The sequence below is a fragment of the Limulus polyphemus genome, unplaced genomic scaffold, assembly GCF_000517525.1.
Source record: "Limulus polyphemus unplaced genomic scaffold, Limulus_polyphemus-2.1.2 Scaffold1727, whole genome shotgun sequence".
Classification (NCBI taxonomy): domain Eukaryota; kingdom Metazoa; phylum Arthropoda; class Merostomata; order Xiphosura; family Limulidae; genus Limulus; species Limulus polyphemus.
In genome coordinates, this window is record NW_013667337.1 from 158,668 (window position 1) to 183,304 (window position 24,637).

The 24,637-nt window shown below is 30.7% G+C and overlaps 1 protein-coding gene across 2 annotated transcripts in view; it reads right to left on the minus strand.

The window, feature by feature from the left end:
• The window catches only part of LOC106464725 (DNA topoisomerase 3-alpha-like), a 79,570-nt gene that overhangs the window by 20,975 nt on the left and 33,958 nt on the right, over positions 1-24,637 (minus strand). For both annotated transcript variants that reach the window (XM_013924878.2, XM_022392495.1), the window contains exons 8-19: positions 22,839-22,913; positions 21,861-22,041; positions 18,879-18,985; positions 16,931-17,041; positions 15,538-15,612; positions 14,051-14,101; positions 10,177-10,255; positions 6,362-6,475; positions 5,353-5,422; positions 4,959-4,987; positions 3,480-3,538; positions 1,333-1,396 (exon numbers count right to left, since the gene is read on the minus strand). In XM_013924878.2, coding sequence (XP_013780332.2) covers positions 1,333-1,396; positions 3,480-3,538; positions 4,959-4,987; positions 5,353-5,422; positions 6,362-6,475; positions 10,177-10,255; positions 14,051-14,101; positions 15,538-15,612; positions 16,931-17,041; positions 18,879-18,985; positions 21,861-22,041; positions 22,839-22,913 — 1,015 coding nt within the window. The remainder of the gene's footprint in view (positions 1-1,332; positions 1,397-3,479; positions 3,539-4,958; positions 4,988-5,352; positions 5,423-6,361; positions 6,476-10,176; positions 10,256-14,050; positions 14,102-15,537; positions 15,613-16,930; positions 17,042-18,878; positions 18,986-21,860; positions 22,042-22,838; positions 22,914-24,637) is intronic.

Here is a 24,637-nt window from a genome sequence, read left to right on the forward strand (position 1 = left end):
TATAATATCTATAGTGTAAAAAATTTGTTGTACATACATTTAACTTGTTCAGAATATATATATATATATATATATATTATTTTGAAAACAAGTGGAGTGCATGCTGTTCATTTATCATTGAATTTATCACAAACAAGTCACAGACACCTACTGTAGAAGAAAATTAAGCCCAACAACAACATGGTATATATTTATTAGATTAAGAAGTACAAGCCTTTAATAGACAATTGGCAAACACAACTTAACATCTGACAGAATGTCATAAAACACAAGCTGTTCACGAGAAGAATTTTTTTTTTCATTATCTTACCTAATCTAACAGGTTTTAAAACCATAAATAAAGAATATAGATGAAAAAGAAGAAAAATAGTACCTAACTTTAGCCTCTTTTTTTTTGCTCTCAGTTGCCAATAAAATTTAAGGATTTTTATTTACTTAAATAAGACATCTAAGAACACAAAATAATAACATGCACAAAGCAAACAATGTCCTATAACTATTATAATTTAACTGACTTTCTATCTAAGATAAAAGGGGCTTAAATTAATTTCCTTTGCTTGTCAATCTGAACAACACGAAATAAACTTTCAACATGGTTAAAACTTTGCCTTTCTATAGGTTATAAATGATATAACATAAAACATCAGTAAGAATTATTGGCAATTTTTAAAAGAGGTAGTGACAGGTGGGTGAGGCAAGTGGGTCTGATTTTCTAGTTTAAGAGTGTATACAAATAACATTAAAGGCTAAACAATTAGACTTTGCTTTAGTAATATCTATATTATAATGAGTGATTTACATTAAAATTCATACTTCAAGTAATGGTGGTTAATGAATTAAAGAAAAGGATAGGCCTAGAGAACAGATGTCATAATTCTCATACCAGGGAAGATTGAGGGCATAAATAATTTCTTATAAAATTAAGAACTTAAAACATATATATAACATTGAAATTTGATTTGTTACTTATATTTTGATGCCAAGTTTATTCATATACATTGATAATAAAGTATTTTAATTAAATTTTGAGTGTAACTCCATAAAAGGTCGTGACATGCACACTCTGACCTACCCGTAACGAGAGGATTAATATTCAGTATTGAACACATTACATGGTTTTGTAATAATTAGATAGTTTTAATAACATATAAAATGGGTTTGAGTGACATTAGTAGCTAATACTCATATAGCTCTATTTCCTAATGTCAACACTGGACAGTCAAACACCAATTTTCATGGGAATAACCTGATTAGGAAATGAAAAATCAAACCAACAGAAAGAGAAAACTAAAAATTGTTAGATAAAAATGGTGATGAGCCTTTGATACTTACGATCAGGAACAAACTCTTGGGCTTCTCCAATATACTGAGCTAATGCCTCATCCAACCTGTTTGCCTAGTTAAAACAATAATAATCTTACTATAATGGATGAAGTGTATATGTCAGTATCTATGTATGTAACCAAAGCTCCCACACCATCTATTGAATGTCACCACAAACAAAAATCCATAAAAAGTTCCACACTTTGGGTATTCAAGGTTCAGACAATTAGAAGAATAACTGTGGTATGTGCAACAACCATTTCTTTATAAAAGAACACAATTTAAAATAGATGTACACTCCTCACAACAAGAACACAACTTTCACTAGGACTGTACATGAGTGTTGGATATAATTTTTAAATGTAGTACTGAAAAACTGGAGTTTGTAAAAAACAATTACTTTTCAATAAATGGTATCACTTTTAATATACAAAAACATTACAATTTATATCAGTCAAACTTATAAAACTTTTGTACTCTGTACATTGAATCATTTCGATGTAATATGTTGTGTATGACTAAAGAACACAATCCGAACACTTTTCCTGTGCAGTAACTCCCAGAAAAAAATCTGTTTTTAAAAAATGTTCCCTTTTTCTAAATTTTTATCAATGAGATCAATAACTACTAGCACAAACAGCCACCTGCAGGGCAGTATTTCTGCTAGTATAAAGTAATTATTATAAAAGTCATATGCTAAAAAAGAGATGCACTGCAGATTAGTTAATATATATATATGTTGCAAATCTTTTAAAAATACAAAGAAATGGTTAAAATTATTTCTTTATATTTCTAAACTTTGCCATGCTTTAGATACATTTGTTTTTTTATTTGTGTTAATTATCAATTATGACTTTAAAGTAATTTTGTCAGAATTTCATAATTTTAATTAATTGTTCAATTTTTCACACAAAAGTAATCTATGCTATGTACATTCTTTAAAGATCACAACAATTTATGCAATTTTTCAACCAGCAATTTAAATAACTTGACAATTATTGAAGTACAGTACACAGATAATATATTTTTGTCTCATAACTGCATTTTTCACAAAATCTATGCATTATTTTGAGTAGTTGTTTACCGATAGATCATAAGATGGCTGAAAGTTGGCTTACGCCTATGTCCCTATATACTAATCCATGCTTTATTACAATTGATGGCCTAAATATTTCAGCCCAGACTTACATTAAATAAAACAACTTTCTAACTACAAGTGAAATTTAATTCAGTCAAATCACAAAATAAGTGGGTAAGACTATTACACCATGCTCAAGCTCATGCACTTGCAATTAACACCATTATAATTTGTTCAAACCAAGAAAACTACAGCTCATTTTTAGAATCTAATTCTTGTGCTTTTTCAAGAATTCCAAATATATTCAAAATTACAAAAGCAAAAAAGCAGTTGAATGTGATTAGAAGATCCTAGTTGATCTTCTATTGGCTAGTCATTCCATACAAAGATACAATGATAGGACCATGAAGGTTATATTAACGATATTATGTCAAGCCATGAATGTTATTTTTAGCACTCAAGTCAATCTAGTAACCAATAAAGTCAGTGATCGTATACTTTGCTAGCTAACACAAGACATGTTTGCATGTCTAAGGTGGGCTTTCTGCAGAAACATTTCATCAGTATCTCCATCCCACCCACTAACTTCCCAACCCATTAAAATTTTCTAATTGGATTTGCAAAGTCTCCAAAATGAGCTTCAAGGTAACAAAATAAGGCAGAAACTTTCAGATCCATGGAAAATTCCCTTCTATGAACCAAAATATATATTTTAATGTAATCAAAATTGAAATTAGGGTAATGTTTTTGTTTATTTGTAAGAATGAGACATGCAGCAAAAACTTGAATGCAAAAATTATTGAAAACAAAATTTTAAGTTTACATTTACAAGTAAGCCACAACATGTTGGCATAGACAACAACAAATTAAATGACTGTGTCAGAGAAACTTAAAACATATTTGATTCGGATCCAAATATTCACATCAAAAATTTCCATCCACTGCTATCAGAAGACTATTTTATTGTAGAAAGACACACACACACACACACACTGGCAAAATGAAATTTTCACATTTCTAAAATATAAACCTTTAACCTTAAAATTACCAAACAATTCATTGTAACAGACAACCTCACCTTGTCCATAGCTTCCACAAAAACTGCTCTGTACTTCTGAATCTGTTCTTGCAACACCACTATAGAGAAAATATTAAAGTGAAAATTTTACAGTGTACATGCATCAATGCTATTAAAACATGGGAATGCACAAGTTTTACATGCTAGAACAAATTGTGTTCCCAGCACCTTTGGTCAAAATAATTAGATTAAAAATCATCAAATCGTATATTTTCTAAAACAGGTTTTTTTTTTCTACAACATCCTAAAAATCAGTATCAATATAGTAAACTACATTAGTATATGTTGTATACAAAGATATGCAATATAATAACAACAAAATAAGAATTTTACAGCCAACAATGTAACTTTAACAGTTTTACTTTCCCTAATTTATCTAAAACATACCAAAATTTTCAGTAAATAAATAAAGCTACACCTCATAGATATATGCATATACTAATCTTCTAATAGTCTACTATATAAAGACAAAAAGTTCTCAGTCTGTTCATCCATCATGTCGTAACCTCAGCTGTTGCAGTACCATTTGACATGCAACTTGCATGAAACGACTGTGCTTTCTGCCACAACAAGCAAGTTTGTCTTTTTAAAATTCTTCCAGCCAATAATACGTACATATAAAACAGATGATGTGCTACTTTAGGCATATAATTAGATTTAAGGATAGGTGGGTAGAGATCATGTTCAGTAATAAAATCCAATTAGGTATACGCATGCCTCGTGCTTGGTATTGCTGTGGTACAAAAATCATAATCATTGGCTGAAATTCTCCATTATGTTTGCTTGGTTGTCAAGGAGACACACTGATGCAACATCACCAAATTTTCTCCAGTTGGAACCCTTGGGTACAACTCTATAATAACCCATATGTTTTACCTGCACCACATTTAAATTTCGAAAATACCAAAATTAAAGCATGCTTCTTCAACTCAGCAGGCTTACAAAACAAAACCAGGAAAACAGTCCAAAGAAAAGACCCTGAAATTCATAATAAAATTCAATTCACTGTCTTCACCATCATAATTAATAATTTGCAGGGTCATACAGTTGACCAAGTAGAAATATGTCTTTGAGAATAAATTTTTTTACAAGTTTCAAACTACAAGGATTTATCAAGAAGATAGAAAATTTATCAAGAAAATAGTTAAAATTATATGAAGTCAAAATGATAATTAAGTAATACATTAAAGAGATAACCAAATATACATAAAAAATGTCGTTTTTGTGATATACTGGAAATAGGATAGTCATTATCCATACATATATATTGTTACGAGAATATAATTAATCTTTAGAGATGAAATATTAATCACTATTTCCCGTTATATGACAGGCATTCAGCTTGTACTTAACGTGAAACAATACAGCTCCAGTTTTATGATAGACACTGTTTCCATCTTTATGTATGCCTAAACTTTACAATTTACATACATTTATAAATCATTTCAACATGAAAAACGTTCTTGTCAATTGTTTTACCTTGTGGGTTTCTCGTTCCTTCACAGATTCTGAAATTTAAAAAATTTGAAATTGAAGTCTAAAAATTTTCTTGAAATATTTCTGTCATTTATTCCTTTAATAATTATGTATACTATTATACAACTATTTCTAATACTACTAGAAGCTTGCCAAAACAGAAAGAGAGAGAGAAAAGATCTCAAATGCAGTACCACACACAAAAAAAAAGAAAATCCTTTATGACTGATGAGAGATTAAGACTATTATAAGAGTTTACATGTACATTTTATCTTTAAAAATTACACTTCACCAGGTTAAAATCATGAAATGAAAATTAAAATATTAACAATCCACTTCTTGAATGAGATACAAGTTTTAATTCTAACTACTATGTCAAAATTACATTTGATGTCACCTTTTCAAATCTGCTTCAAATTCAGCTCTCAAATGTGGCTTGGACATTTCAAATCCCATTAAATCATAACCTTTATGATAAAAATATATTTCTGTTAGAAAATCTTCATCATTTACAATGTAATAAACAAAAAATATACAAGATCACAGATTTCAAGTGAACTATATAAATCCAACAATGACTACATGGTTACCTAAAGCTTAACATTTGTATAATATTTTATTAATTTTCATATAATTATTACACTAACTGTTAGAAATAAATATTTTTGTAATATTCAAATAAATTATTACACTAAACAAACATTTTGAGATTCCACTACGAGTTTTGGCATCATGCAAATATGAAACAACCTATAAATGCAATGAATTAACAAAATTTTGAAAGCTTTACATAAATATTTCATATGTATATATGGTTGCTGCAATGATTGTGGAATCTTAAATTTTACTCTGTGAAAGATTTGTAATTTTCTCAAAAACGTTCAAGGCTTGTTCGACAGTTTAGCATTTCTCAGGCAACTTTATGCCTAAATTTAAGAGCCAAGGTTGTGTACCTGATTAAATTATCAGCTGTGTTTGTATTTTGAAGTGATACATACATTATCTAACTTACAGAGTTTATCAAAACTTTAATGTATTTTTTAGAATTAATATTTTAAATACCTTGATCCAATACATGTTCTGTGATTTCACAAGTAATATTTTGTTAATAAGATTCAAATATACCAATTACTTTGCATCCTCCACAAATGCACTGTTTAAAATGGAATGTATGATGCAATACTGTAACTGGTGAATACCATGAAAAATTACACAATTCCACTAACATTGAAATTTAAACATGTTAATTTTGATAATTTATTACTTTTGCACTAAAACCTTTTAACATAGTTATGCAAAAAAAAAGTATAACATGAATTTTTGTAGTATGAACAAACAAATTCTGAATACTATTGTATATTATGCTTTCCATATATATACAAACTAACAGTTTGGTATACACCCACCTTCCACTAATCCCATGCCAAGCTCTCCAGGAATAAACCTACCCTCTGGATTTAAACCCACATAGAACCTGGACTTGATGGTTTCAATATGTTCAGCATGTGTAGCATCTGTACCTGGTAAATAAAATGTTGTTATTTTACCACAAGAAGAAAATAATGCAAAGAAATTAAGAAGTATGTTTTTAAAACGTAACTGTCAACTAGGAACAAATATATTACATGAGTTAAAACACTTTTTTAAAAATATTTCATTGAGTAAATATGCAATTTTAAGATACTAATTTCAATCTATGAAGGAACGTTATTCTTTGCACCTTACCATCTAGGTAGAAATATTGTATCTCAAGCAAATTACTTTTTATTGTTGCTTACTGGAAATTGGAAAGGATAGGAAATTGTGCTTCTATTATTTTTCTTAGCATAATAAGCATTAAAAGTGCAATAAAAATACATAAAGGTACCAATAGATGGGGGGGGGGGGCGAACATATAAGGAACACATACATACACATATTGTAGTTCATTTATATAGAAGATGGGGGGTCCAACCCCCAACCCCTTCATAACCTTCCTGATGTCATCCTATATCACTGTGTCAAGTTTAGTGCCAACTGATGAGGAAATGTGGAAATGTATAAGGAACATATATGAAATGATAGATGTACGACTGTGTATTTTTTCCCAGACACACACTTCACTTTAAATAGTAATTTTCTAAAGTCAAAAATAAAATAATGAAATTGCATGCCAAACATAAAATCTTGTAGGACAATGCGCTCATGCACTATTTACATAAACAAGATTCCCATTTAATTATGACTAGCTCTACCTAGATAAGAAGCACTGAAAAAAAGGAAAAAAGTCTGGCTGTCGTCACGTCTCATAAACACGGCCTAGTACAATAAGCAGGTTAACTTATTGATTTCTCAGCACACACACATTTCTACCATTTCTTCCAGCTTGTAAGTGTATTAATCATTTTAAAGTGTTTTTATAAAACTTCATCAGTATCAACATCTCCACTTAACATATTATGATGTTTTTATGCTTATAACGTTAATTATTTTTTAAGTTTTTCATGCTGATAATAGAATTAGAAGAAAAAGACTCCAAAATGTTGATAATTAAAGATTTTTTGCATTTCCATGTTTATGATATTTCTTTTAAAACTTTGATTTCATCTTATGAATCATTTTAACCTCAGCAAGAAGTCATCCAATATCATCACAAGTATTCTTGCCATATAATAAATGTCTTTGTTTTTCTAGGATTGTAGTTAGTTTGTTTTCATTGAATTATGTAATATCTATCACACTTTGTGAAAACATGTTTACTAGTTTTATTACATGAATATAAGGATAATTACGTTTAATGACAAATTAGTTTATTCCAGTCTGTAACAATAAGATACTATTTTCTTTAATTTGGTAATGTCCAATAAAATCTGAAATTGTTATTTTTAGTATTTTTCTGACTTACACTCAATGTCACAAGGTAATATTTATTTTCATCAACAAAGATTCAGTAGTTTTATTGTGGTCTTGTAAAAAATTGTCGGGATTAGCCAAAGGAATGGTGTCGATCATATTTTCAGCTTATAATAGATTTAATGTAATGTTGCTTACATCATATATTTTCATCTAAAACAAGTTTACAATTAAAAAAGAAACTTAATCCTAAAATAAATTGGTGTACTTGAAGATGTCTATCATATTAATCAAAGGGTAGTTTCAAGATATCTTTAAAAAAAAACAAGATGGTAATAATAGGAAGATTAGTCTTGTAAGAATAATCAAAATGTTATACATAAGCTTGAAGATAAATCAATCTGTTCATTTAAATGGTTAGTAAATTACATTAATCATCCAGTTCTAACAGTAAGAGTATTCAAAATAAATAAATCAATATTGCTCTAAACTACATTCAATGATTGTCATGTTCCACAAATGTTTCACAGAAACATACCAAAGTTTCATGATATAAAATCAAATCTTTACAATTGTATTATATTATTTCAACAGATTTTGGAAAATTTTAAAATAAACAAAAACTTGTCGTAGAAGAGGTCATATTAAAACAAACGTTAATCTGTATTAAGTTCATAGCCAACAGTCACAATCAGTAGCCAGAGGTCATATTAAAACAAGCTTTAATTTGTATTAAGTTCATAGCCAACTGTCACAATCAGTAGCCAGAGGTCATATTAAAACAAGCTTTAATTTGTATTAAGTTCATAGCCAACTGTCACAATCAGTAGCCAGAGGTCATATTAAAACAAGCTTTAATTTGTATTAAGTTCATAGCCAACTGTCACAATCAGTAGCTAGAGGTCATATTAAAACAAGCTTTAATTTGTATTAAGTTCATAGCCAACTGTCATAATCAGTAGCCAGAGGTCATATTAAAACAAGCTTTAATTTGTATTAAGTTCATAGCCAACTGTCACAATCAGTAGCCTATATGATTACACAAGTTTTTTGCAATATTTCAGTTTCTAATCTATGGCTAGTTTCATGAAAAGATTGAATATAGTAATAGAAGCCTGGATTCGAACCTGAGTCTATTTGTATAAAAGACACATACTTTTCACTCACTTTATTGTGACTTCAACTATTTGGATGTTTTCATAAGAGGTATCACATTTTGCTATTTCTGTATTGTAATGGCTGAACATATTGTCATTCAGTTGGGCATAAAAAGCTTCTTTTATGTGATGCATATCCAATTATTTTAGTATTATTCCAATTAATTATATGATAATCATCTCTGACACAAAGAAGTAATGCCAACAGATATGTATTAAAGACTCCTGTATGACTCTTGTGTTCTTGAAATCCATCTTTTGTTTTTCTCCAGTGTACCGAATTTCACATCACATGGATTATTCTATATAATTCTTTTGCTCTCCAGTACCTAAAAACTAATTAACTAACTAGTAATTAAGACACTTAGATGATTACATAGACTATTAAACATGACAACTGATATTTGATCAACACAAACTTACGGTCAGTATTTTAGTTCACAGTTGTATGAAAATAGATTGTTACACTTAGTTCTCTTTTTTTTAAAGAGGATAGTAAACAGTAATATATGTTAATTAACAGTATGTGAGTCAGTAGCAAGTAAAAATACTGTACAGATAAAATTACTTTATTACTAGCACTTAACTAAAAAGGTATTCATGTCTCTTTTGGGCATTAATGTCTATGTCTACTATTACTCTTCAGTATACTAATTCATTATCATTCTGAAGCAAACAATTTGCAGACCAAGTAGTCACTGATAATCTGGATCTGAAAGTAAGTACATTGATATGTGTATCCTGCCTTGTTATACAGAACTCATGATAGTAATGTGAGGTCAGTTGTCATTTCATTTTATTATCTCTATAGTTATTTACTTCCAATTGACAGCATTCACCAAATGAATATCATGTCATTTAAATGAGACCCACAACTTGTTTGGGTCTCGTTTAAAAACCATTACAACTTTGTATGTGATCTTGTGTGCTAACTTCTTAATCAGAATTTATCATGTCATTTAAATATCCAAAATACTTATTTTAGTCAACACATGCTAATATATATTAAATTAACTGGACACTATGAACTAATAACTTTCTTTCCTCTCTCATATAACACACACAAACAATTATTATTTAATCTTATTACCTCTTTCTAAAATAAAACCAAAACAAAATTTATCACCACAGGAACAACAGTTTAGGTAAAAACATACATAACATTGATAACAGTACTGCATAAGGTTAGAAAAAACATGTTGAAAGAAGTGTTAATGGCTATTTTGTCTTACCTATTCCATGTTTTTCCATTAAAGCAATTAAGTCTGCTTCTGTAAGTAATGCTGGAGGGGATGTTTCTCCATCTACCATCTGTAAATACACTTCCATTCAAACAATACACTACATTTATAAAAAAAATCATCAGGTAGAACAAACATTCTACATGACTCCTGTATTTTGAAACAATGAGCACTGTACCTCCTGAATCATCAGGTAGAACAAACATTCTACATGACTCCTGTATTTTGAAACAATGAGCACTGTACCTCCTGAAAAATAATTACAATGACTCAAGGTAATGTGACGCAAGCTGATTTTTGAAAATAGACTGTGTCTATTAAGGTAAATATTGTTCCTGAGATGCTCATCAAAAAAGGAAAATAATTTTCTGAATTAAAATTTTTCACTGATCTACAATGGTTGACTAGATACTTCTCTTTTCAAGTGTCTTAATATGTAAATACTTCTGCCTGTTTTTTCCCTTTATGTCTAAAGTCTAAAAACCTTCCTCTCTTCATCTCTCTCTGTTCATACTAAATTAAGTGATATAACATATTTAAAGTTAGAAGATTTATAATGTAGCCCTAGTTTAAAGTTACAAATTCATTGTTTACAACACTGGAAAAAACAAAAAAAAATGTAGATATCTGAAAATATTAACAGTGGTGTGCCATCTATGTATGCATTATATGCCCCCAAAATCACAAAAAAATATTTCAATCTAAATTTTCAATAGGAGGGTGATACAACCTCCATGTGCACTAACTGTCTCTATGCTTTGCACTCATGAATTTTTATCTTGTGAGTCAACTATATCTAAAGTGCATCGGAAGAAGAGAGGAGGGTGGGAAGTGTGTAAAGAGATATCTATCTTTCAGGTGAGCATCATGACAAGTACAAGGCAGACCAGGCAGAAGGTTGTGACATCCATGGCCAAGGGATGGAGAACAGATATGAAAGAGAGAGGGCTGGTAAGGCCATGATGAGTGGAGTCTCCAAGAGAGCACCCCCCAGTGAAAACTGAGGGGACAATCTGTGGGCAGAACACGGTCTAGCCGAAAGAGGTGGTCTTCAATCCAGTTCACAGTACCTGGTATGTGGCAGGCAAGGAAGCCAAATCATTGTGAATTGACCCAAGATGAAAGGTCCACATTTTGAAAGCAAAGGGTTCTGGATTCCCCCATGGTGTTAATTTAGGAAAAGCCAAGGAGTTGTCAGAATGGAACATAACAAAATGATCCACTAAAAGAGGTAATAATGAGATCATGTCCAACAGTCTACTGGAAGTTCGGGCCCATGGATATGGAGATAGGACTTGTCAAAGGTCCATGAGCCAGATGTAAAATTGACATTCAGGAAGACTCCCCCATTAGAGAAGGAAGTACAAGTGAAGAGGAGTAGGAATGGTTTGGGTGGATGTAATGGAACACAGATGGTGATAATGGGTTGGTCCAGCCACTCATACAAGTACTAGAGATGAGGTAAGGACAGGAGAACCAATTAGGTCAAAGAATCCAGAGAGGCATCCCTCTAGTCATGCAAGGACCAACAGGAGGTGCATATGTGCGTGTCCCAAAGGGATAACCAGTCCCCATAAAGCCCCAAACACTAAACCAACATGAGCCCTAGTGACTGCAAGTTCCATAGCTCTCAAGCAGATGGGAGAAGGCTGATCCCAGCTGAGAATTAGTTGAACCCCTCCCCCTAGTGAATAAGATGTTCAGTGGGAGTGAGAAATTGTTGGATTTGGTGATAAAAAAAGCCTTGAAGAGAAGTTGGAGATAGATGGGAGTGGAAGAAGAAAAAGAAACAAAATGAGGGCTGAAAGGAAAAAGGGAGGGGAATTGGAGAGAAAGTCTGTGAGTAAAAAAGTAGAAAAACCCCTGTGTGGACAGAACAATTTGACCATAGGAGCTCAAACCATGACAGTCAGGTACCCATGGGACCCGACCCGATGGAAACATCACAGACAAGCTCAATGAGACTGATGCCAGGTGGAAGAGGAAGTTGGGAATCAAAAGAAACAAAGTACGAAAGCGAGGATTGATGACAGGCAGCCTCAGCCCATGATTCAATCAAATCATGAATACCTCCAAACTTTAGAGCAAACAAATGGGCTAGGCAGATGGGGTCATAAAAGGGAAGAAATAAGTTGAACTTTGGATTGGAGAGTACCCCTATCCAACATTTCCCAGTAAAAAGGAGGAGAGTGGACAGGGAATGGTAGAAGTGGAATGGCAACAATGGATAAGTGAACTGAACAAGAATCATTTGCAAAATTCTCTAGGACATGGTGGAGTGCCTCATGCTTGAGGTGTAGAGATGAAAGGTAAAGAAGTGTGGTAAAAAGGATCAGGCAAACCAATGCCAATAGTCCCACACACAGTTTTTTCACATTCACTGCTTTGATGTTTCTTGGATGATAGGGAGATCATCTTTTATAAGCGAAAGCATGTGTAATCCTGAGATAAACATCAATATATAGCTGCAGAACTAAAGCAATGTATGTCAGAGAAGCCCAGATATTTTTCAAAAACTTCTGTGAAAGTATTTGATCCTGCTGAAAGATATAGAATAGTCACGATACTTTGTTATGTGATCTAAATAACACATAACCACTACAAAACTTGTGGATTCTCCCAGGGAGCAATATATACTTTTGTGGAGGGATGTACAAAAAGAAAATTAGGATATGCCACAGACTACACACTACAAAGCCCACATAAAAACATATACCATGCCAAAGCCCTTACAGCATGTCATAGTGTAACGGTTAATATAGTAATGGAAAAAAGAAACTGTGCAGGACTTAAAATGAAATAAAATTCATATACATTAGGTTTAGTATTATGACATATAAAAAATCAATAAGGATATGTCGTTCAACATATCGGGTAGTACTCGACTCAGTTGCATGAGATTTTTCACGGTTCATGAACACCTTTTGTTTATTCAAATTTCGTACCCACGATTTTTCTTTGACAATGTTTTCTGAATAAACAGGTGTAAAACGTTTATTCAGGCTCCAGTCATTCAGGAAATCATTTTTGTTTCACCGAGAATTACCCTTCTGTGATGACAAGGCTCAGTGAAGATGAACTTCTTCATGCAGTTGGAATGCTGCAGGCTGGTGTGGCACAGAATGTTGTTGCAAGATGTTTCGGAGTCCATCAGAACACCATTCACTCTTTATGGCAACGGTTCCAACAAGCAGGAAATGTCCAAGATCGATGAAATAGAAAGGCATTTACGTCGTCTACCAAATCAGCCAGTAACGTTGGTGGATATGGTCACGGCATTAACCAACATCTGGAATAACATTCCACAGGCTTTTTTTTTGAGGCGCCATTGTCAAGCATGTGTGGATGCAAATGGTGGACACACAAGATATTAGCCCTGTAAGTTTCCTTTTGAATACCAGCATCTTTCAAATGCCCTAAAAATTACGTTTGGTGACGTTAACATTAATTGACAATGAAATTTTGTAACCAATGCATTTCTTAACAATACTGCAAAATTAAAATTATATTTGTTCGTTTTTTCTTGATTTTCTTCATATTTTAAGTGATGCACAGTTTCTTTTTTCTGCTAATATATATATGTCTAATCAAAATGGAAGATCCTTAAATATCCAACAATTTTAAATCTTTTATTAGTCTGAACAAGCCTAAACTTTGCTCACCTACATTTCACCTTCTTAGTGAACTGTTACTATAAATTATTGTTTATTTTTTACAAGCACTTGTATCAATTAGTATTATTTTAGCTAGGATAAGTACATATAAACACTGATAAATTGATGTGCTCTGTACAAGAAAACAAAAGTAACTTATTCTGGCTTGCAAGAAGAAAAGGCAAAAGGAATACAAAAGTTTTGTGCTTTACCTCTATGGATGAAGGCTGAAACATTTCCCCTTGTGTAAAATTTGGGATAACCTGTTAGTTAAAAACAAAAAACAAAAATTTGTACATATATAAACTACTAAAATGATGAAAGCAGCTATGGCACTTTAATCTTAATCGAAACAACATTAATACCTAAGTTGAAGTTTTATATTTATTTCTATACATACATGTTTAAACTTTACATAAGTAAATAATTGTTCAAAAACAACAAAATTTCAAGTTTCAAACGTTTACAGTTTGAACTCCATGTAAATAACAGTGTCTTGAATAAATTAAAATGCACCCCCTGAAATCATAAAATTATTTTATTACTTCTACAATAGAAACATTCATCAACTAAACTGACTACAAGATCAGATTCCTTAGTCATAACTTCTACAGTTAAAAAAAGTAGAAAAATTATTCACAGTTCCACTATACACAAAGATGAATGTTATAACATTTCATGATCTATTTACAATTCCACTTTATATAAATATATATAGATACAAGTGTATGAGAACATTGTTTTGAAACATTTAACATCAATATATAGCTGCAGAACTAAAGCAATGTATGTCAGAGAAGCCCAGATATTTTTAAGACACTTCTGTGAAAGCATTTTACCCTGTTGAAAGATATAGAATAGTCACAATACATTGTTATGTGATCTAAGTAACACATAACCACTACAAAACTTGTAGATTCTCCCAAGGTGTATTATATATGTAACCAAGGCAAAAACTCCTGTGAAGGGATATGTATATAACGAAGGTTAGCATTTGCCATAGGTTACACAGTACAATGTCCACATACAAACAGATACCATGGGAACATTGTTGAGAGATCTGTTTACAAATCTGCTATACACATATGCGTGCATGAGAACACTGTTCAAGAATCTGTTGACAGTTCCAATATACAAGTATATGTACATGTGAACATTGTTCAGGAATCTATTAACAATGATCCATTTACAGTTCCACTGTACACATACACATGCATGAAAACAATGGAGGAGACCTTCCTCCTTCTGAAATCGAAGTAAACTCCGTCAAATGTTTGTTTTTTAAAGCCATATATAAAATTATTTTACTATATTTTCAAAATATATATCAGAAAAAAAATCAAAATTATTTTTAAAACAATCTCATATCATAAATTAATTAATTTCATACATTACAAAACATTTATCCTTATGATAATTTCTGTTTATGTATCCACTGAATTTCTCCTATCATGAAAACACTTTAATGAAAAACAAATCTTGTATTTTTTGTTTAACCCTACCAGTAACATACATTTTAAAAGTACGATACAAGAGCACAACCATGAATTGGTGAAACTAAATCTTAACAACAAGCAAGTCAGGATTAAGTAAGATAATACATGGCTACACTCTGTTGGTATTTTAAACCAATTTACTAAGATTTATCTTCATTTAAACATCTAGCAGTGTTCCTTATTATCACTGATATTAAGCCTACCTTTGTGTTCCATTTGTCATATGGATAGACTTCTAAGTAATTTTTGGCAGTGATGATAAGACCACTTGTACTAAACTGGAGAGAAACAACAGTAAATAATTTTTCATAAGATATATATTTTTAAGAAACATACAGATTAATAAATATCTCCTGTTTAATATATTTTCCCTAAACTCATGTAATGATGATGTTACTCAGCTGTTTTTATTACTATTCTAATAGCTGTACTAAGAACAAAAAATTCTGTATTAAATTGAAATTAAAAAAAAACGTTATCTCTCATGATGTAATTTTTAAATGATAAGTCACAAAGCCCTACTTGATAGTTTACAATCAAATGTAAAATTAAAATTAAGCAAGTTAATTTAGTAGATTTATAACAGTTAAAAACTTAAATGTTTCAAACTGTCTAAAGCTAAGTCAAAACTTGGCATTACAAATATTATCTAAAAAGTGCAATTAAACTTCAAGGTTATTTTGATTTATATTTGAACAAGTGATGAAATAATGTAGAGAAATTTAAAACTTCTTTATTGTTGGATATAGGATTTAATATCCATGGTACCAACATTTTACAGGTTAACCTTGCATCATCAGGTACAACTACTACAAAGAGTGAACTCCTGACCTAGATAATACTAAAACATAGCAGATGGATACACTGGCATTTGATTGGTTAGGCTTAACAAGATTACAGAATATAAAAAAGATGTTGCAAATAGTCAAAAATGGTTTAGAAAAATAGCATCAAGTAAATTCTAAGTTTTGTATATATTCTACACTGTTCTATTTAGGATGAATTATTTCCACTTCATCCATCATTTTTGTCATTTCTTCAAGATGAGTTACATTTACTTCTTCCAGAGCTTTCATTATTTTTATATTTTAGGAGTTATATTGAGCTCATTCATTGCTTTTATTGTTTCTTTAAGTTGAGTTACCTTTACCTCATCCATCAATTTCATTATTTCTTTAGAATGTGTTATGTTTATTTCATTCATGATTTGCCTTATTTTTTCTTAGAATGTGCAAAAAACTTCCATACTAATTCTTCTAACACCCATAGGGATTTTAAAATTATTTTCATCAAGTAAAATTATTTAATTAATATCTCATACTTATTAAATTTTAAAAACTTTGATTATTTTTATGATCAAGTCTTTTGCTTGGATATTGCAACAAAACAGTTGAATTCATTTTAAATTTGTCATAATTTATCTTTCTTTTATGAAGAATACTAATTTTTAACAAGTTTCAAATAATAAAAAGTAAGAAAATTGTTAAATACTTTTTCAAACATGTTTGATTTTGATGAAATTTACACAAATATATACAACAGTTTCACATATGGAGTATTTTACTTCTCATTATTATATAGAAAGTAAAAAAAAACCTTCTCTCCAGCAATCTCAATATCCACTGTAGTCTCCAAACCCTGAGCATCCTGTGACAAAACTGCCAGGAAATGACGGACAATGAACTCGTAGATTCGGCGATCATTTCCCTTTTTAAGAAACAGTTTTAATGAGCTTATACTATAATTCAAGAGAAAATATTGAAATCTTAATCTATATTGGTTAATAATTTATTCTGATCTTGTCCAAAACTTCAGCTGACTGAAATGTTTACCATACTCACACTTTAGAAAACCTTATGCTAGAGATATTCTTTAAAATATTTCATAATGCTTACTTCATAAGTGTCTTCGATTCAGAACTTAATAAGTAAAAACTCATTTATGTGCAATAAATTCAATAAAGATACATCCACCATTAAATATCATAAGCTACATTGTATTCTACCATTAAATATCATGAGTTACTGAATGCTATTCCTACGTGAGATAAATACATGTACTGCAATCAGGTCAGTTAAGGATTTTGACAGAATCTGTTGTTTGCATGCTTTGTTTCCATTCTTGGACATTTTAATTGCAAAAATTGTAAACCAAACTTTGAGTTGTAGCTTATTTTGTATCTTGATTTCATTTGAGGTACCCATCAATAAACTATTATAGTTTTGTTAGAAAATGTTAAACGCCGAGACAAAACATTGCATCCATGTCAATGAAAGGCAACTCAGTTTATAATTATGTGTTAATGATTGCAAACTTTCTTCTAATCATTACTTTGAAAAAATGTGAGAGAAAAATTTCCTATGTTTAAAAACTCATTTATCCTAAAACTTGCACTGTGTTCACACTTCCTATACCAAACCAATAAGGCACAGATAATAACAAAAAACTTTAAAATTACTATTATGAACAACCCTAAGACACAGATAAGAATGTTAAGAGCCTTTAGACCCATTACACTGAACTTATAATGCAGAGATAAGAACTTACAATACTAATCCCATAAGGTACAGATAACAATCCAAATCTTTATTCATACTTATACTGAGGTTTTATAGAACAGATGAGTACACAAATCTTTAAACTTACTATACTGAGATTTTATAGCACAGATAAGTACACAAATCTTTATAATTACTATACTAAATCTATAAAACACAGATTTGAACACATCTTTAAATTTCCTACACTAAGCCTTATGGCACATAGAGGAACACAATAGCTCCCAACTGTCTTATCTTAATTATGACAATCTGAATGAATAAGACCCATAGTATAGGAAAAAAAAATTTTGTAAGCCTACAAAAGTTGTTATTGTCATAAGATGTTCCACAGATCATGAAAATGTGCTCCTATTCATATATTCAGTATTTGATATAGTCCAGGAATTTCATGCTGCAATTATCACAATAAACTTAATTGTTGATCTTCTTTAATATATGAAGTCTAATGTGCAGGCTTCATACAATAATGCAAGCAATTATCCTCAATGTCTCAGTCAGATCTTATTGGTAGATGAAGATGATCCTACATACATATCTGGAAGTTTTACTAACTTCTAACTACACTCTATGTTTCTATATTGTTTCTACCTCTGCTACTGAATGTGAACGGAGGTTATGTTTTCATCCATTACAGTGATTAATGTTTGATTGTCACAACCTTAAATACTTAAATTATTCCTTTTTTGCTCTAAGGTTTACATTTGTAATGTGCATCTTGATAATCTTTAAATATACATTATACGGAAACTAATACTGGAAAATAAATCATGGCCAACAAATGAAATGGTGTGTATGTCACATTTTGTCTAAGTTTCCTGTTGGATGTGTTTCAAAAGGTCAAAAGCAGGTTAAGATCACTATAAAAAAATGTACAGTAAGGACTAAGAAGGTGGTAAACTAAGTTTTTAGTTTCTTACACCAAGGGACATAAATACAGAACATTCCAGCAAACAGAGCTTATCTTCAAATTTCAAAACACTAACCTCCAAACTGTTAGTGTATTTAGTTGGATGAATTGGAGGATGAGCATTGTCACTCTTTGATCCCTGTCGTGGGTTGGGACCTTGTTGAAGAATACCAGCAGCAAATCCTAGCAAAAGAAAAAAAAATTCAACCAGAAATTAAACATAATCCATATTTTTGATTGTTAGAAACCATGATGAAACAAAGAATATATGAACATTAAAAAACTAACATACAGCTGTATTAATAATGAAGCATATAATGTGAGATAGTTTCATGCATTAGTCTTTTAACACACAAAAATTAAATAAAATATAACATGCAACAAGCTAATTGATCTGAAATATCATCCACTAATTGGTAAAAAACTGATACCATGCTTCAGGAGAAGATAATAGACAACAGAATACTCATCATCTGATACTATATACATAAAAAAAAGACAAAACTCCTAATTAGATTATAAATGAACGACAGTAAGCAACATAGTGAACAATTGTTGATACTATACTTTAAAGAAAGGTTAACAACCAACAGACTGGCTAATATCTGATACTAAGGTATTTAAAAGAAAAAGAAAAACATGGTACCCAATAAACCAGACTTCCATCTAAAGAGCTGATTCAGAATTATCAAGAAATTATTTTCGATGTATATAGGAGATGAGAATAGGCAGAAAGGGGATAGTAAAGAACAAAAGAACTAGCAACAGAGGATGAAAAAAAATTATAGAAATGATTTAAGAAAATATAAAAATAAGCTAGAAGCTAAAACTGGTTAAAACTGTGTGACAGGAAATAAAATGAATAAAGAATACACAAGTATAGTCAATTCAAATAAAACTTGAAATATTAACAATACAAATTACAGGTTCAAATTAAAATAATACCAACATGAAAAACAAGATAAATTAAATATATGATATCTTTCAGGCAGAAATAAAACAGAATGGACTTGATATATAAGGTATGAGTGAAATACATATTTTTTTTTTCTACAAAATGTTACTTAAGAATTAAAAACCACAGATTCCAGAATCAAGTTTAATCCTCATTAACAGAAAATAATGGTCAGATTGTTTGAAACACTGAGTATCAGGAGAGACTTTTCTTTTGATAAAATATTAATGGTTGTTGAAAGACAGAGTCATTTGGCTCTGTCCAACATACTAAAAGTTAAATTTTTTAAACTGTATGAGATATATGGTAGTGTTTGAACAATCTGTTAAATAATTTGAAAGTAGTTTTGATATGTTTGTTCGAAAAATTTTATAGTTATCCCAAACATGCAGGTACAACAACATGTTTTTTTTACAGAGATATTACAATTTTATTACACAGAATAACAGACTGAAGACTGACTAAACCTTGTACCATATGTATAAACAGAATAACAGGCTATAAAATGGCTGAAAGCTGATACCATGCTAAGAGACAGAATTCCAGACTAAAGAATCGCTGAAAGCTAATACCATGCTAAGAGACAGAATTCCAGACTAAAGAATCGCTGAAAGCTAATACCATGTTTATATATATATATAGAGAGAGAATAACAGACTAAAGAATGGCTGAAAGCTAATACCTTGTTTATATATAGAGAGAATAACAGACTAAAGACTGGCTGAAAGCTGATACCATGTTTATATATAGAGAAAATAACAGACTAAATAATGGCTGAAAGCTAATACCTTGTTTATATAGAGAGAGAATAACAGACTAAAGAATGGCTAAAAGCTAATACCTTGTTTATATATAGAGAGAATAACAGACTAAAGACTGGCTGAAAGCTAATACCATGTTTATATATAGAGAGAATAACAGACTAAAGACTAGCTGAAAGCTGATACCATGTTTATATAGAGAGAGAATAACAGACTAAAGACTGGCTGAAAGCTGATACCATGTTTATATATATATAGAGAGAGAATAAAAGTCTAAAGGCTGGCTAAAACCTGATACCATATGTATAAACAGAATAACAGGCTATAAACTGGCTGAAAGATGATAGCATGATTAGAGACAGAATACCAGACTAAAGAATGGCTGAAAGCTGATACCATGTTTATATATAGAGAGAATAACAGACTAAAGACTGGCTGAAAGCTGATACTATACTTACAGAGAGACTAACAGACTAAAGATTGACTTAAAGCTGATACCATGTTTACGGAGACAGAATAAAAGTCTAAAGAATGGTTGAAAGCTGATACCAAGCTTGTACAATGAATAACAGACTAAAGAATGGTTGAAAGCTGATACCATGCTTATACAATGAATAACAGACTAAAGAATGGTTGAAAGCTGATACCAAGCTTATACAATGAATAACAGACTAAAGAATGGTTGAAAGCTGATACCATGCTTATACAATGAATAACAGACTAAAGAATGGTTGAAAGCTGATACCATGCTTATACAACGAATAACAGACTAAAGAATGGTTGAAAGCTGACACCATGCTTATGGAGAGAGAAGAACAGACTAAAGACAGTTGACATATTTTTAGAGAGAACACAGACAACAGACTGGCTGATAGTTCATAATATGAACATACACAGAACATAGTAACACTGACTGGCTGACAGTTAACATGTTTTGACTGAAAGTACAGACAGCAGAATGGCTGATGGTTGACACAAGATTAAACATAAAACAATAAAACAGATTTGCTGATAAATGATGGCTGCTATTTACATGCCACATCAGAGTTATCTCAAATTACTGAAGATCTCTGGTTTCTCTATAAAAAATAATTCATCTTTTACAAAGGAAAAACAATTCAAGTTCTCAACTTGAATCATGAACAACAACTCAATAAGGTGGAAATTTTTATCTAAAGATGAACAGCACAACTTATTAATATTGAATAAGATATTCATTGGCTATTTCAGGATAAATACTCATTCCATCCCTAAAAATGTGCTGAAGTTGGAATGATAGCACTTCAAAATATGATCACAGTCTTAATCTAAACAAAAGTTTACAATGATTTTGGCACTCTACCTCCCCAGTTTGGATCTTCTGTCTGCATTTCCACTAAACTTCTCAGGTTCAGGTCTTTGGGAAAACTATTAGTTTCTGTTCTAGGGTAACTAATAAAGCCCTTTGTGTACAGTTTCTCTGCTATTCTCATAGTTTCTTTGGCAGTAATTTTTAGTTTCCTGGATGCAGTTTTCTCCAATTCCTATAAAGCAAACATATGTAATTTATACATTGTGACATATCATTCATATTAAAACTTGAACACAACAAACAATTAACAGTAAGTTATCTCTCACTATTTTGTTAAAACTTCCAATCTATAAATATGGTTGTAGAGTTTACAGAAAACAAAAACTACTATCAAGTTCTGAGAGTACACAAGAGCCTTGACTTAAAACTTAATACTTTTTAACTTATTTTTCAGTCAACATTTACAGTGTAAATCATTTTAAAAAAAAACGAATATTCCTTGATGAACTGAAAACTGTAATTTCAGTCCATCTCATTTACGGTTGAAAAGGTATACCATACAGCAAAAATGTTACAAGATAGGAGATATGTACTAGTGTATACTTTAGAAACATTATTTTTTAAGTTAGTGTTTCAAAGTCATATACTTAAATCAAATGTATATTGTAAGTGACACCATAACTGAACAGAAATATGACAGTAATATGAGCTGAAACAATTTATGCACAGCTATAAAATACTGTGATATTTTTCAGCTCATTATTTATTTCTATGGTATTGTATTACAACACAGTACGCATTTGAGCACACGTAGCAATAAACACAAGTTTTTTTATATTTTCTTATGCTGAAATATATGTTGCACTTGACCATTCTTCACTAAGAAATTTACAGGGACATTTTTTTTTCAGAGTGAAGCCACAGAGATTTCATCATCTCCCACATCTTCAAAGTCTAAAGTCAAAAGAAGAAACTATGGAATAAGATTATCTAACATAACCTTCAAAGATATATCAATACTATTCTTACCGTAGTGTCCAATGGTAAAGGTCGCCACTTGCTTTTAGGTTTAGTTTTCACCCCTAAAACCGTTGCAGTCGGATTCTGTCCAAATGAAGCAATAAACTATTAGCTTAGCTAAACAATATAAAACTGTAACACAAAATATGTTCATTAAGTTTCATTCCTCACTTTCAAGAATGCCTTATATTTTCAATTACAATTACTTTTTTGTTAAGACCAAGACCCAAATTCAACAACCAGCAGTTAATTACTGCCTGTTAATTCGCTTAATGATTTAATTTTGATTGTCAGTTAGTGTTCTAATGAAATATTTGTATTAACTTAAATTTTCCATCTATATATATTTTGTTGCTTACTTTTCTGAAATATAATTACTAGAGCTGAATGACATCAGCAATACATATTACCTGTGTACATTAAAACACTGTTAGTTAGCAAAATCTCTGACTATTTTTCCCACCATACATCAATACACTTGGGTTGAACTTGTGCTGTATAAGTAACTAATGGAGGGCTTGAGTTCTCATACTCACTTCCATGAACAATAAATTCAGAAATCTTAATTTTACTGTAGTGCATAAATAATTTAGTGACAACATGAATACAAATGGTAGATCAAAACTAATCAGTCATTCATGAACAGAAAACATGATTACTTCATCAAACAAATGTATATGTTATTATAAAATGTTTTCAGAGAGCAATGCTAGATATCTTATGATTCTCAAGTTAAACAGGTATCTTACAACATTAATCATGAAGCATGTGATCCTGATAATAAAATAGTGAAGACATTCTTGATTCCATACCATAACAGCTGTGTCAGCGTAATATTTACATGAATATTATAATTCATTCTAAGACACTCCAAATAGTATGAGAAGATGCTTCATTTTATGCCAAATGTGATGTCTATAATCTTCAGAACTTTTAGTAACCAGTTCAAAACAAACTCAGTATTATAAACTTAATTTCTTTAAAATATAAAGATTATGGTAAATTTATCATTGATATGCAAGAATTTAGCCCTAATCTAACTTTATTAAGACATACTTGTGTATTTATTGCATTTTTGCTGGTCCTTTTTCATACCTGCTAGTCAAATCTATAGAAATAATGTGCTTGCATTTGTCTGTCCAGAACTTTTCTCCTAAAGTCTCATATCATTAGAAAGGCCTTTGTCTGGATTGTATATTGGCTTTTTAATTCAGAATCACCTTACTGTTTTTGCTTAGTCAAACTTCTTAATTCAACGAGTATGGTACATGATGGGACAATGTCATTGTCATCACATGATAACTGGCTTTGACTTCAACTTAAGTTTTTTTATTTGTAAAGTATTTCACACAAACAAAACTCAACCCACGTATAATTCCCTAAAACCAAAGCGAAAATTACACTAAATACAATTGCTATGGAATTTCTCAACTTATTTAAAATACCCATGTACATTTCGTTCAAAATCATATGCTTATCACTTTGTGAACATACATTCAGATATTTCTGCATATTCAGCTAAGTTTGCCTTCTTTACAACTCTTACAATTACTTTCCTTTGCAATAATTTAGCTTTGGTTCATTTCAGAGACTGCTATAAACACCTATTAGCTACTTTTTCTTTACTACAGGTTTTATTCTTCATTTTGTGAGATTCTTTGGTTCATTTCAGAGACTGCTATAAACACCTATTAGCTACTTTTTCTTTACTACAGGTTTTATTCTTCATTTTGTGAGATTCTTTGTTTCAACTTGTAAAACCATGTCATTCAGTGAATGCTCATACATGTTTCATACTCTGTACTCTA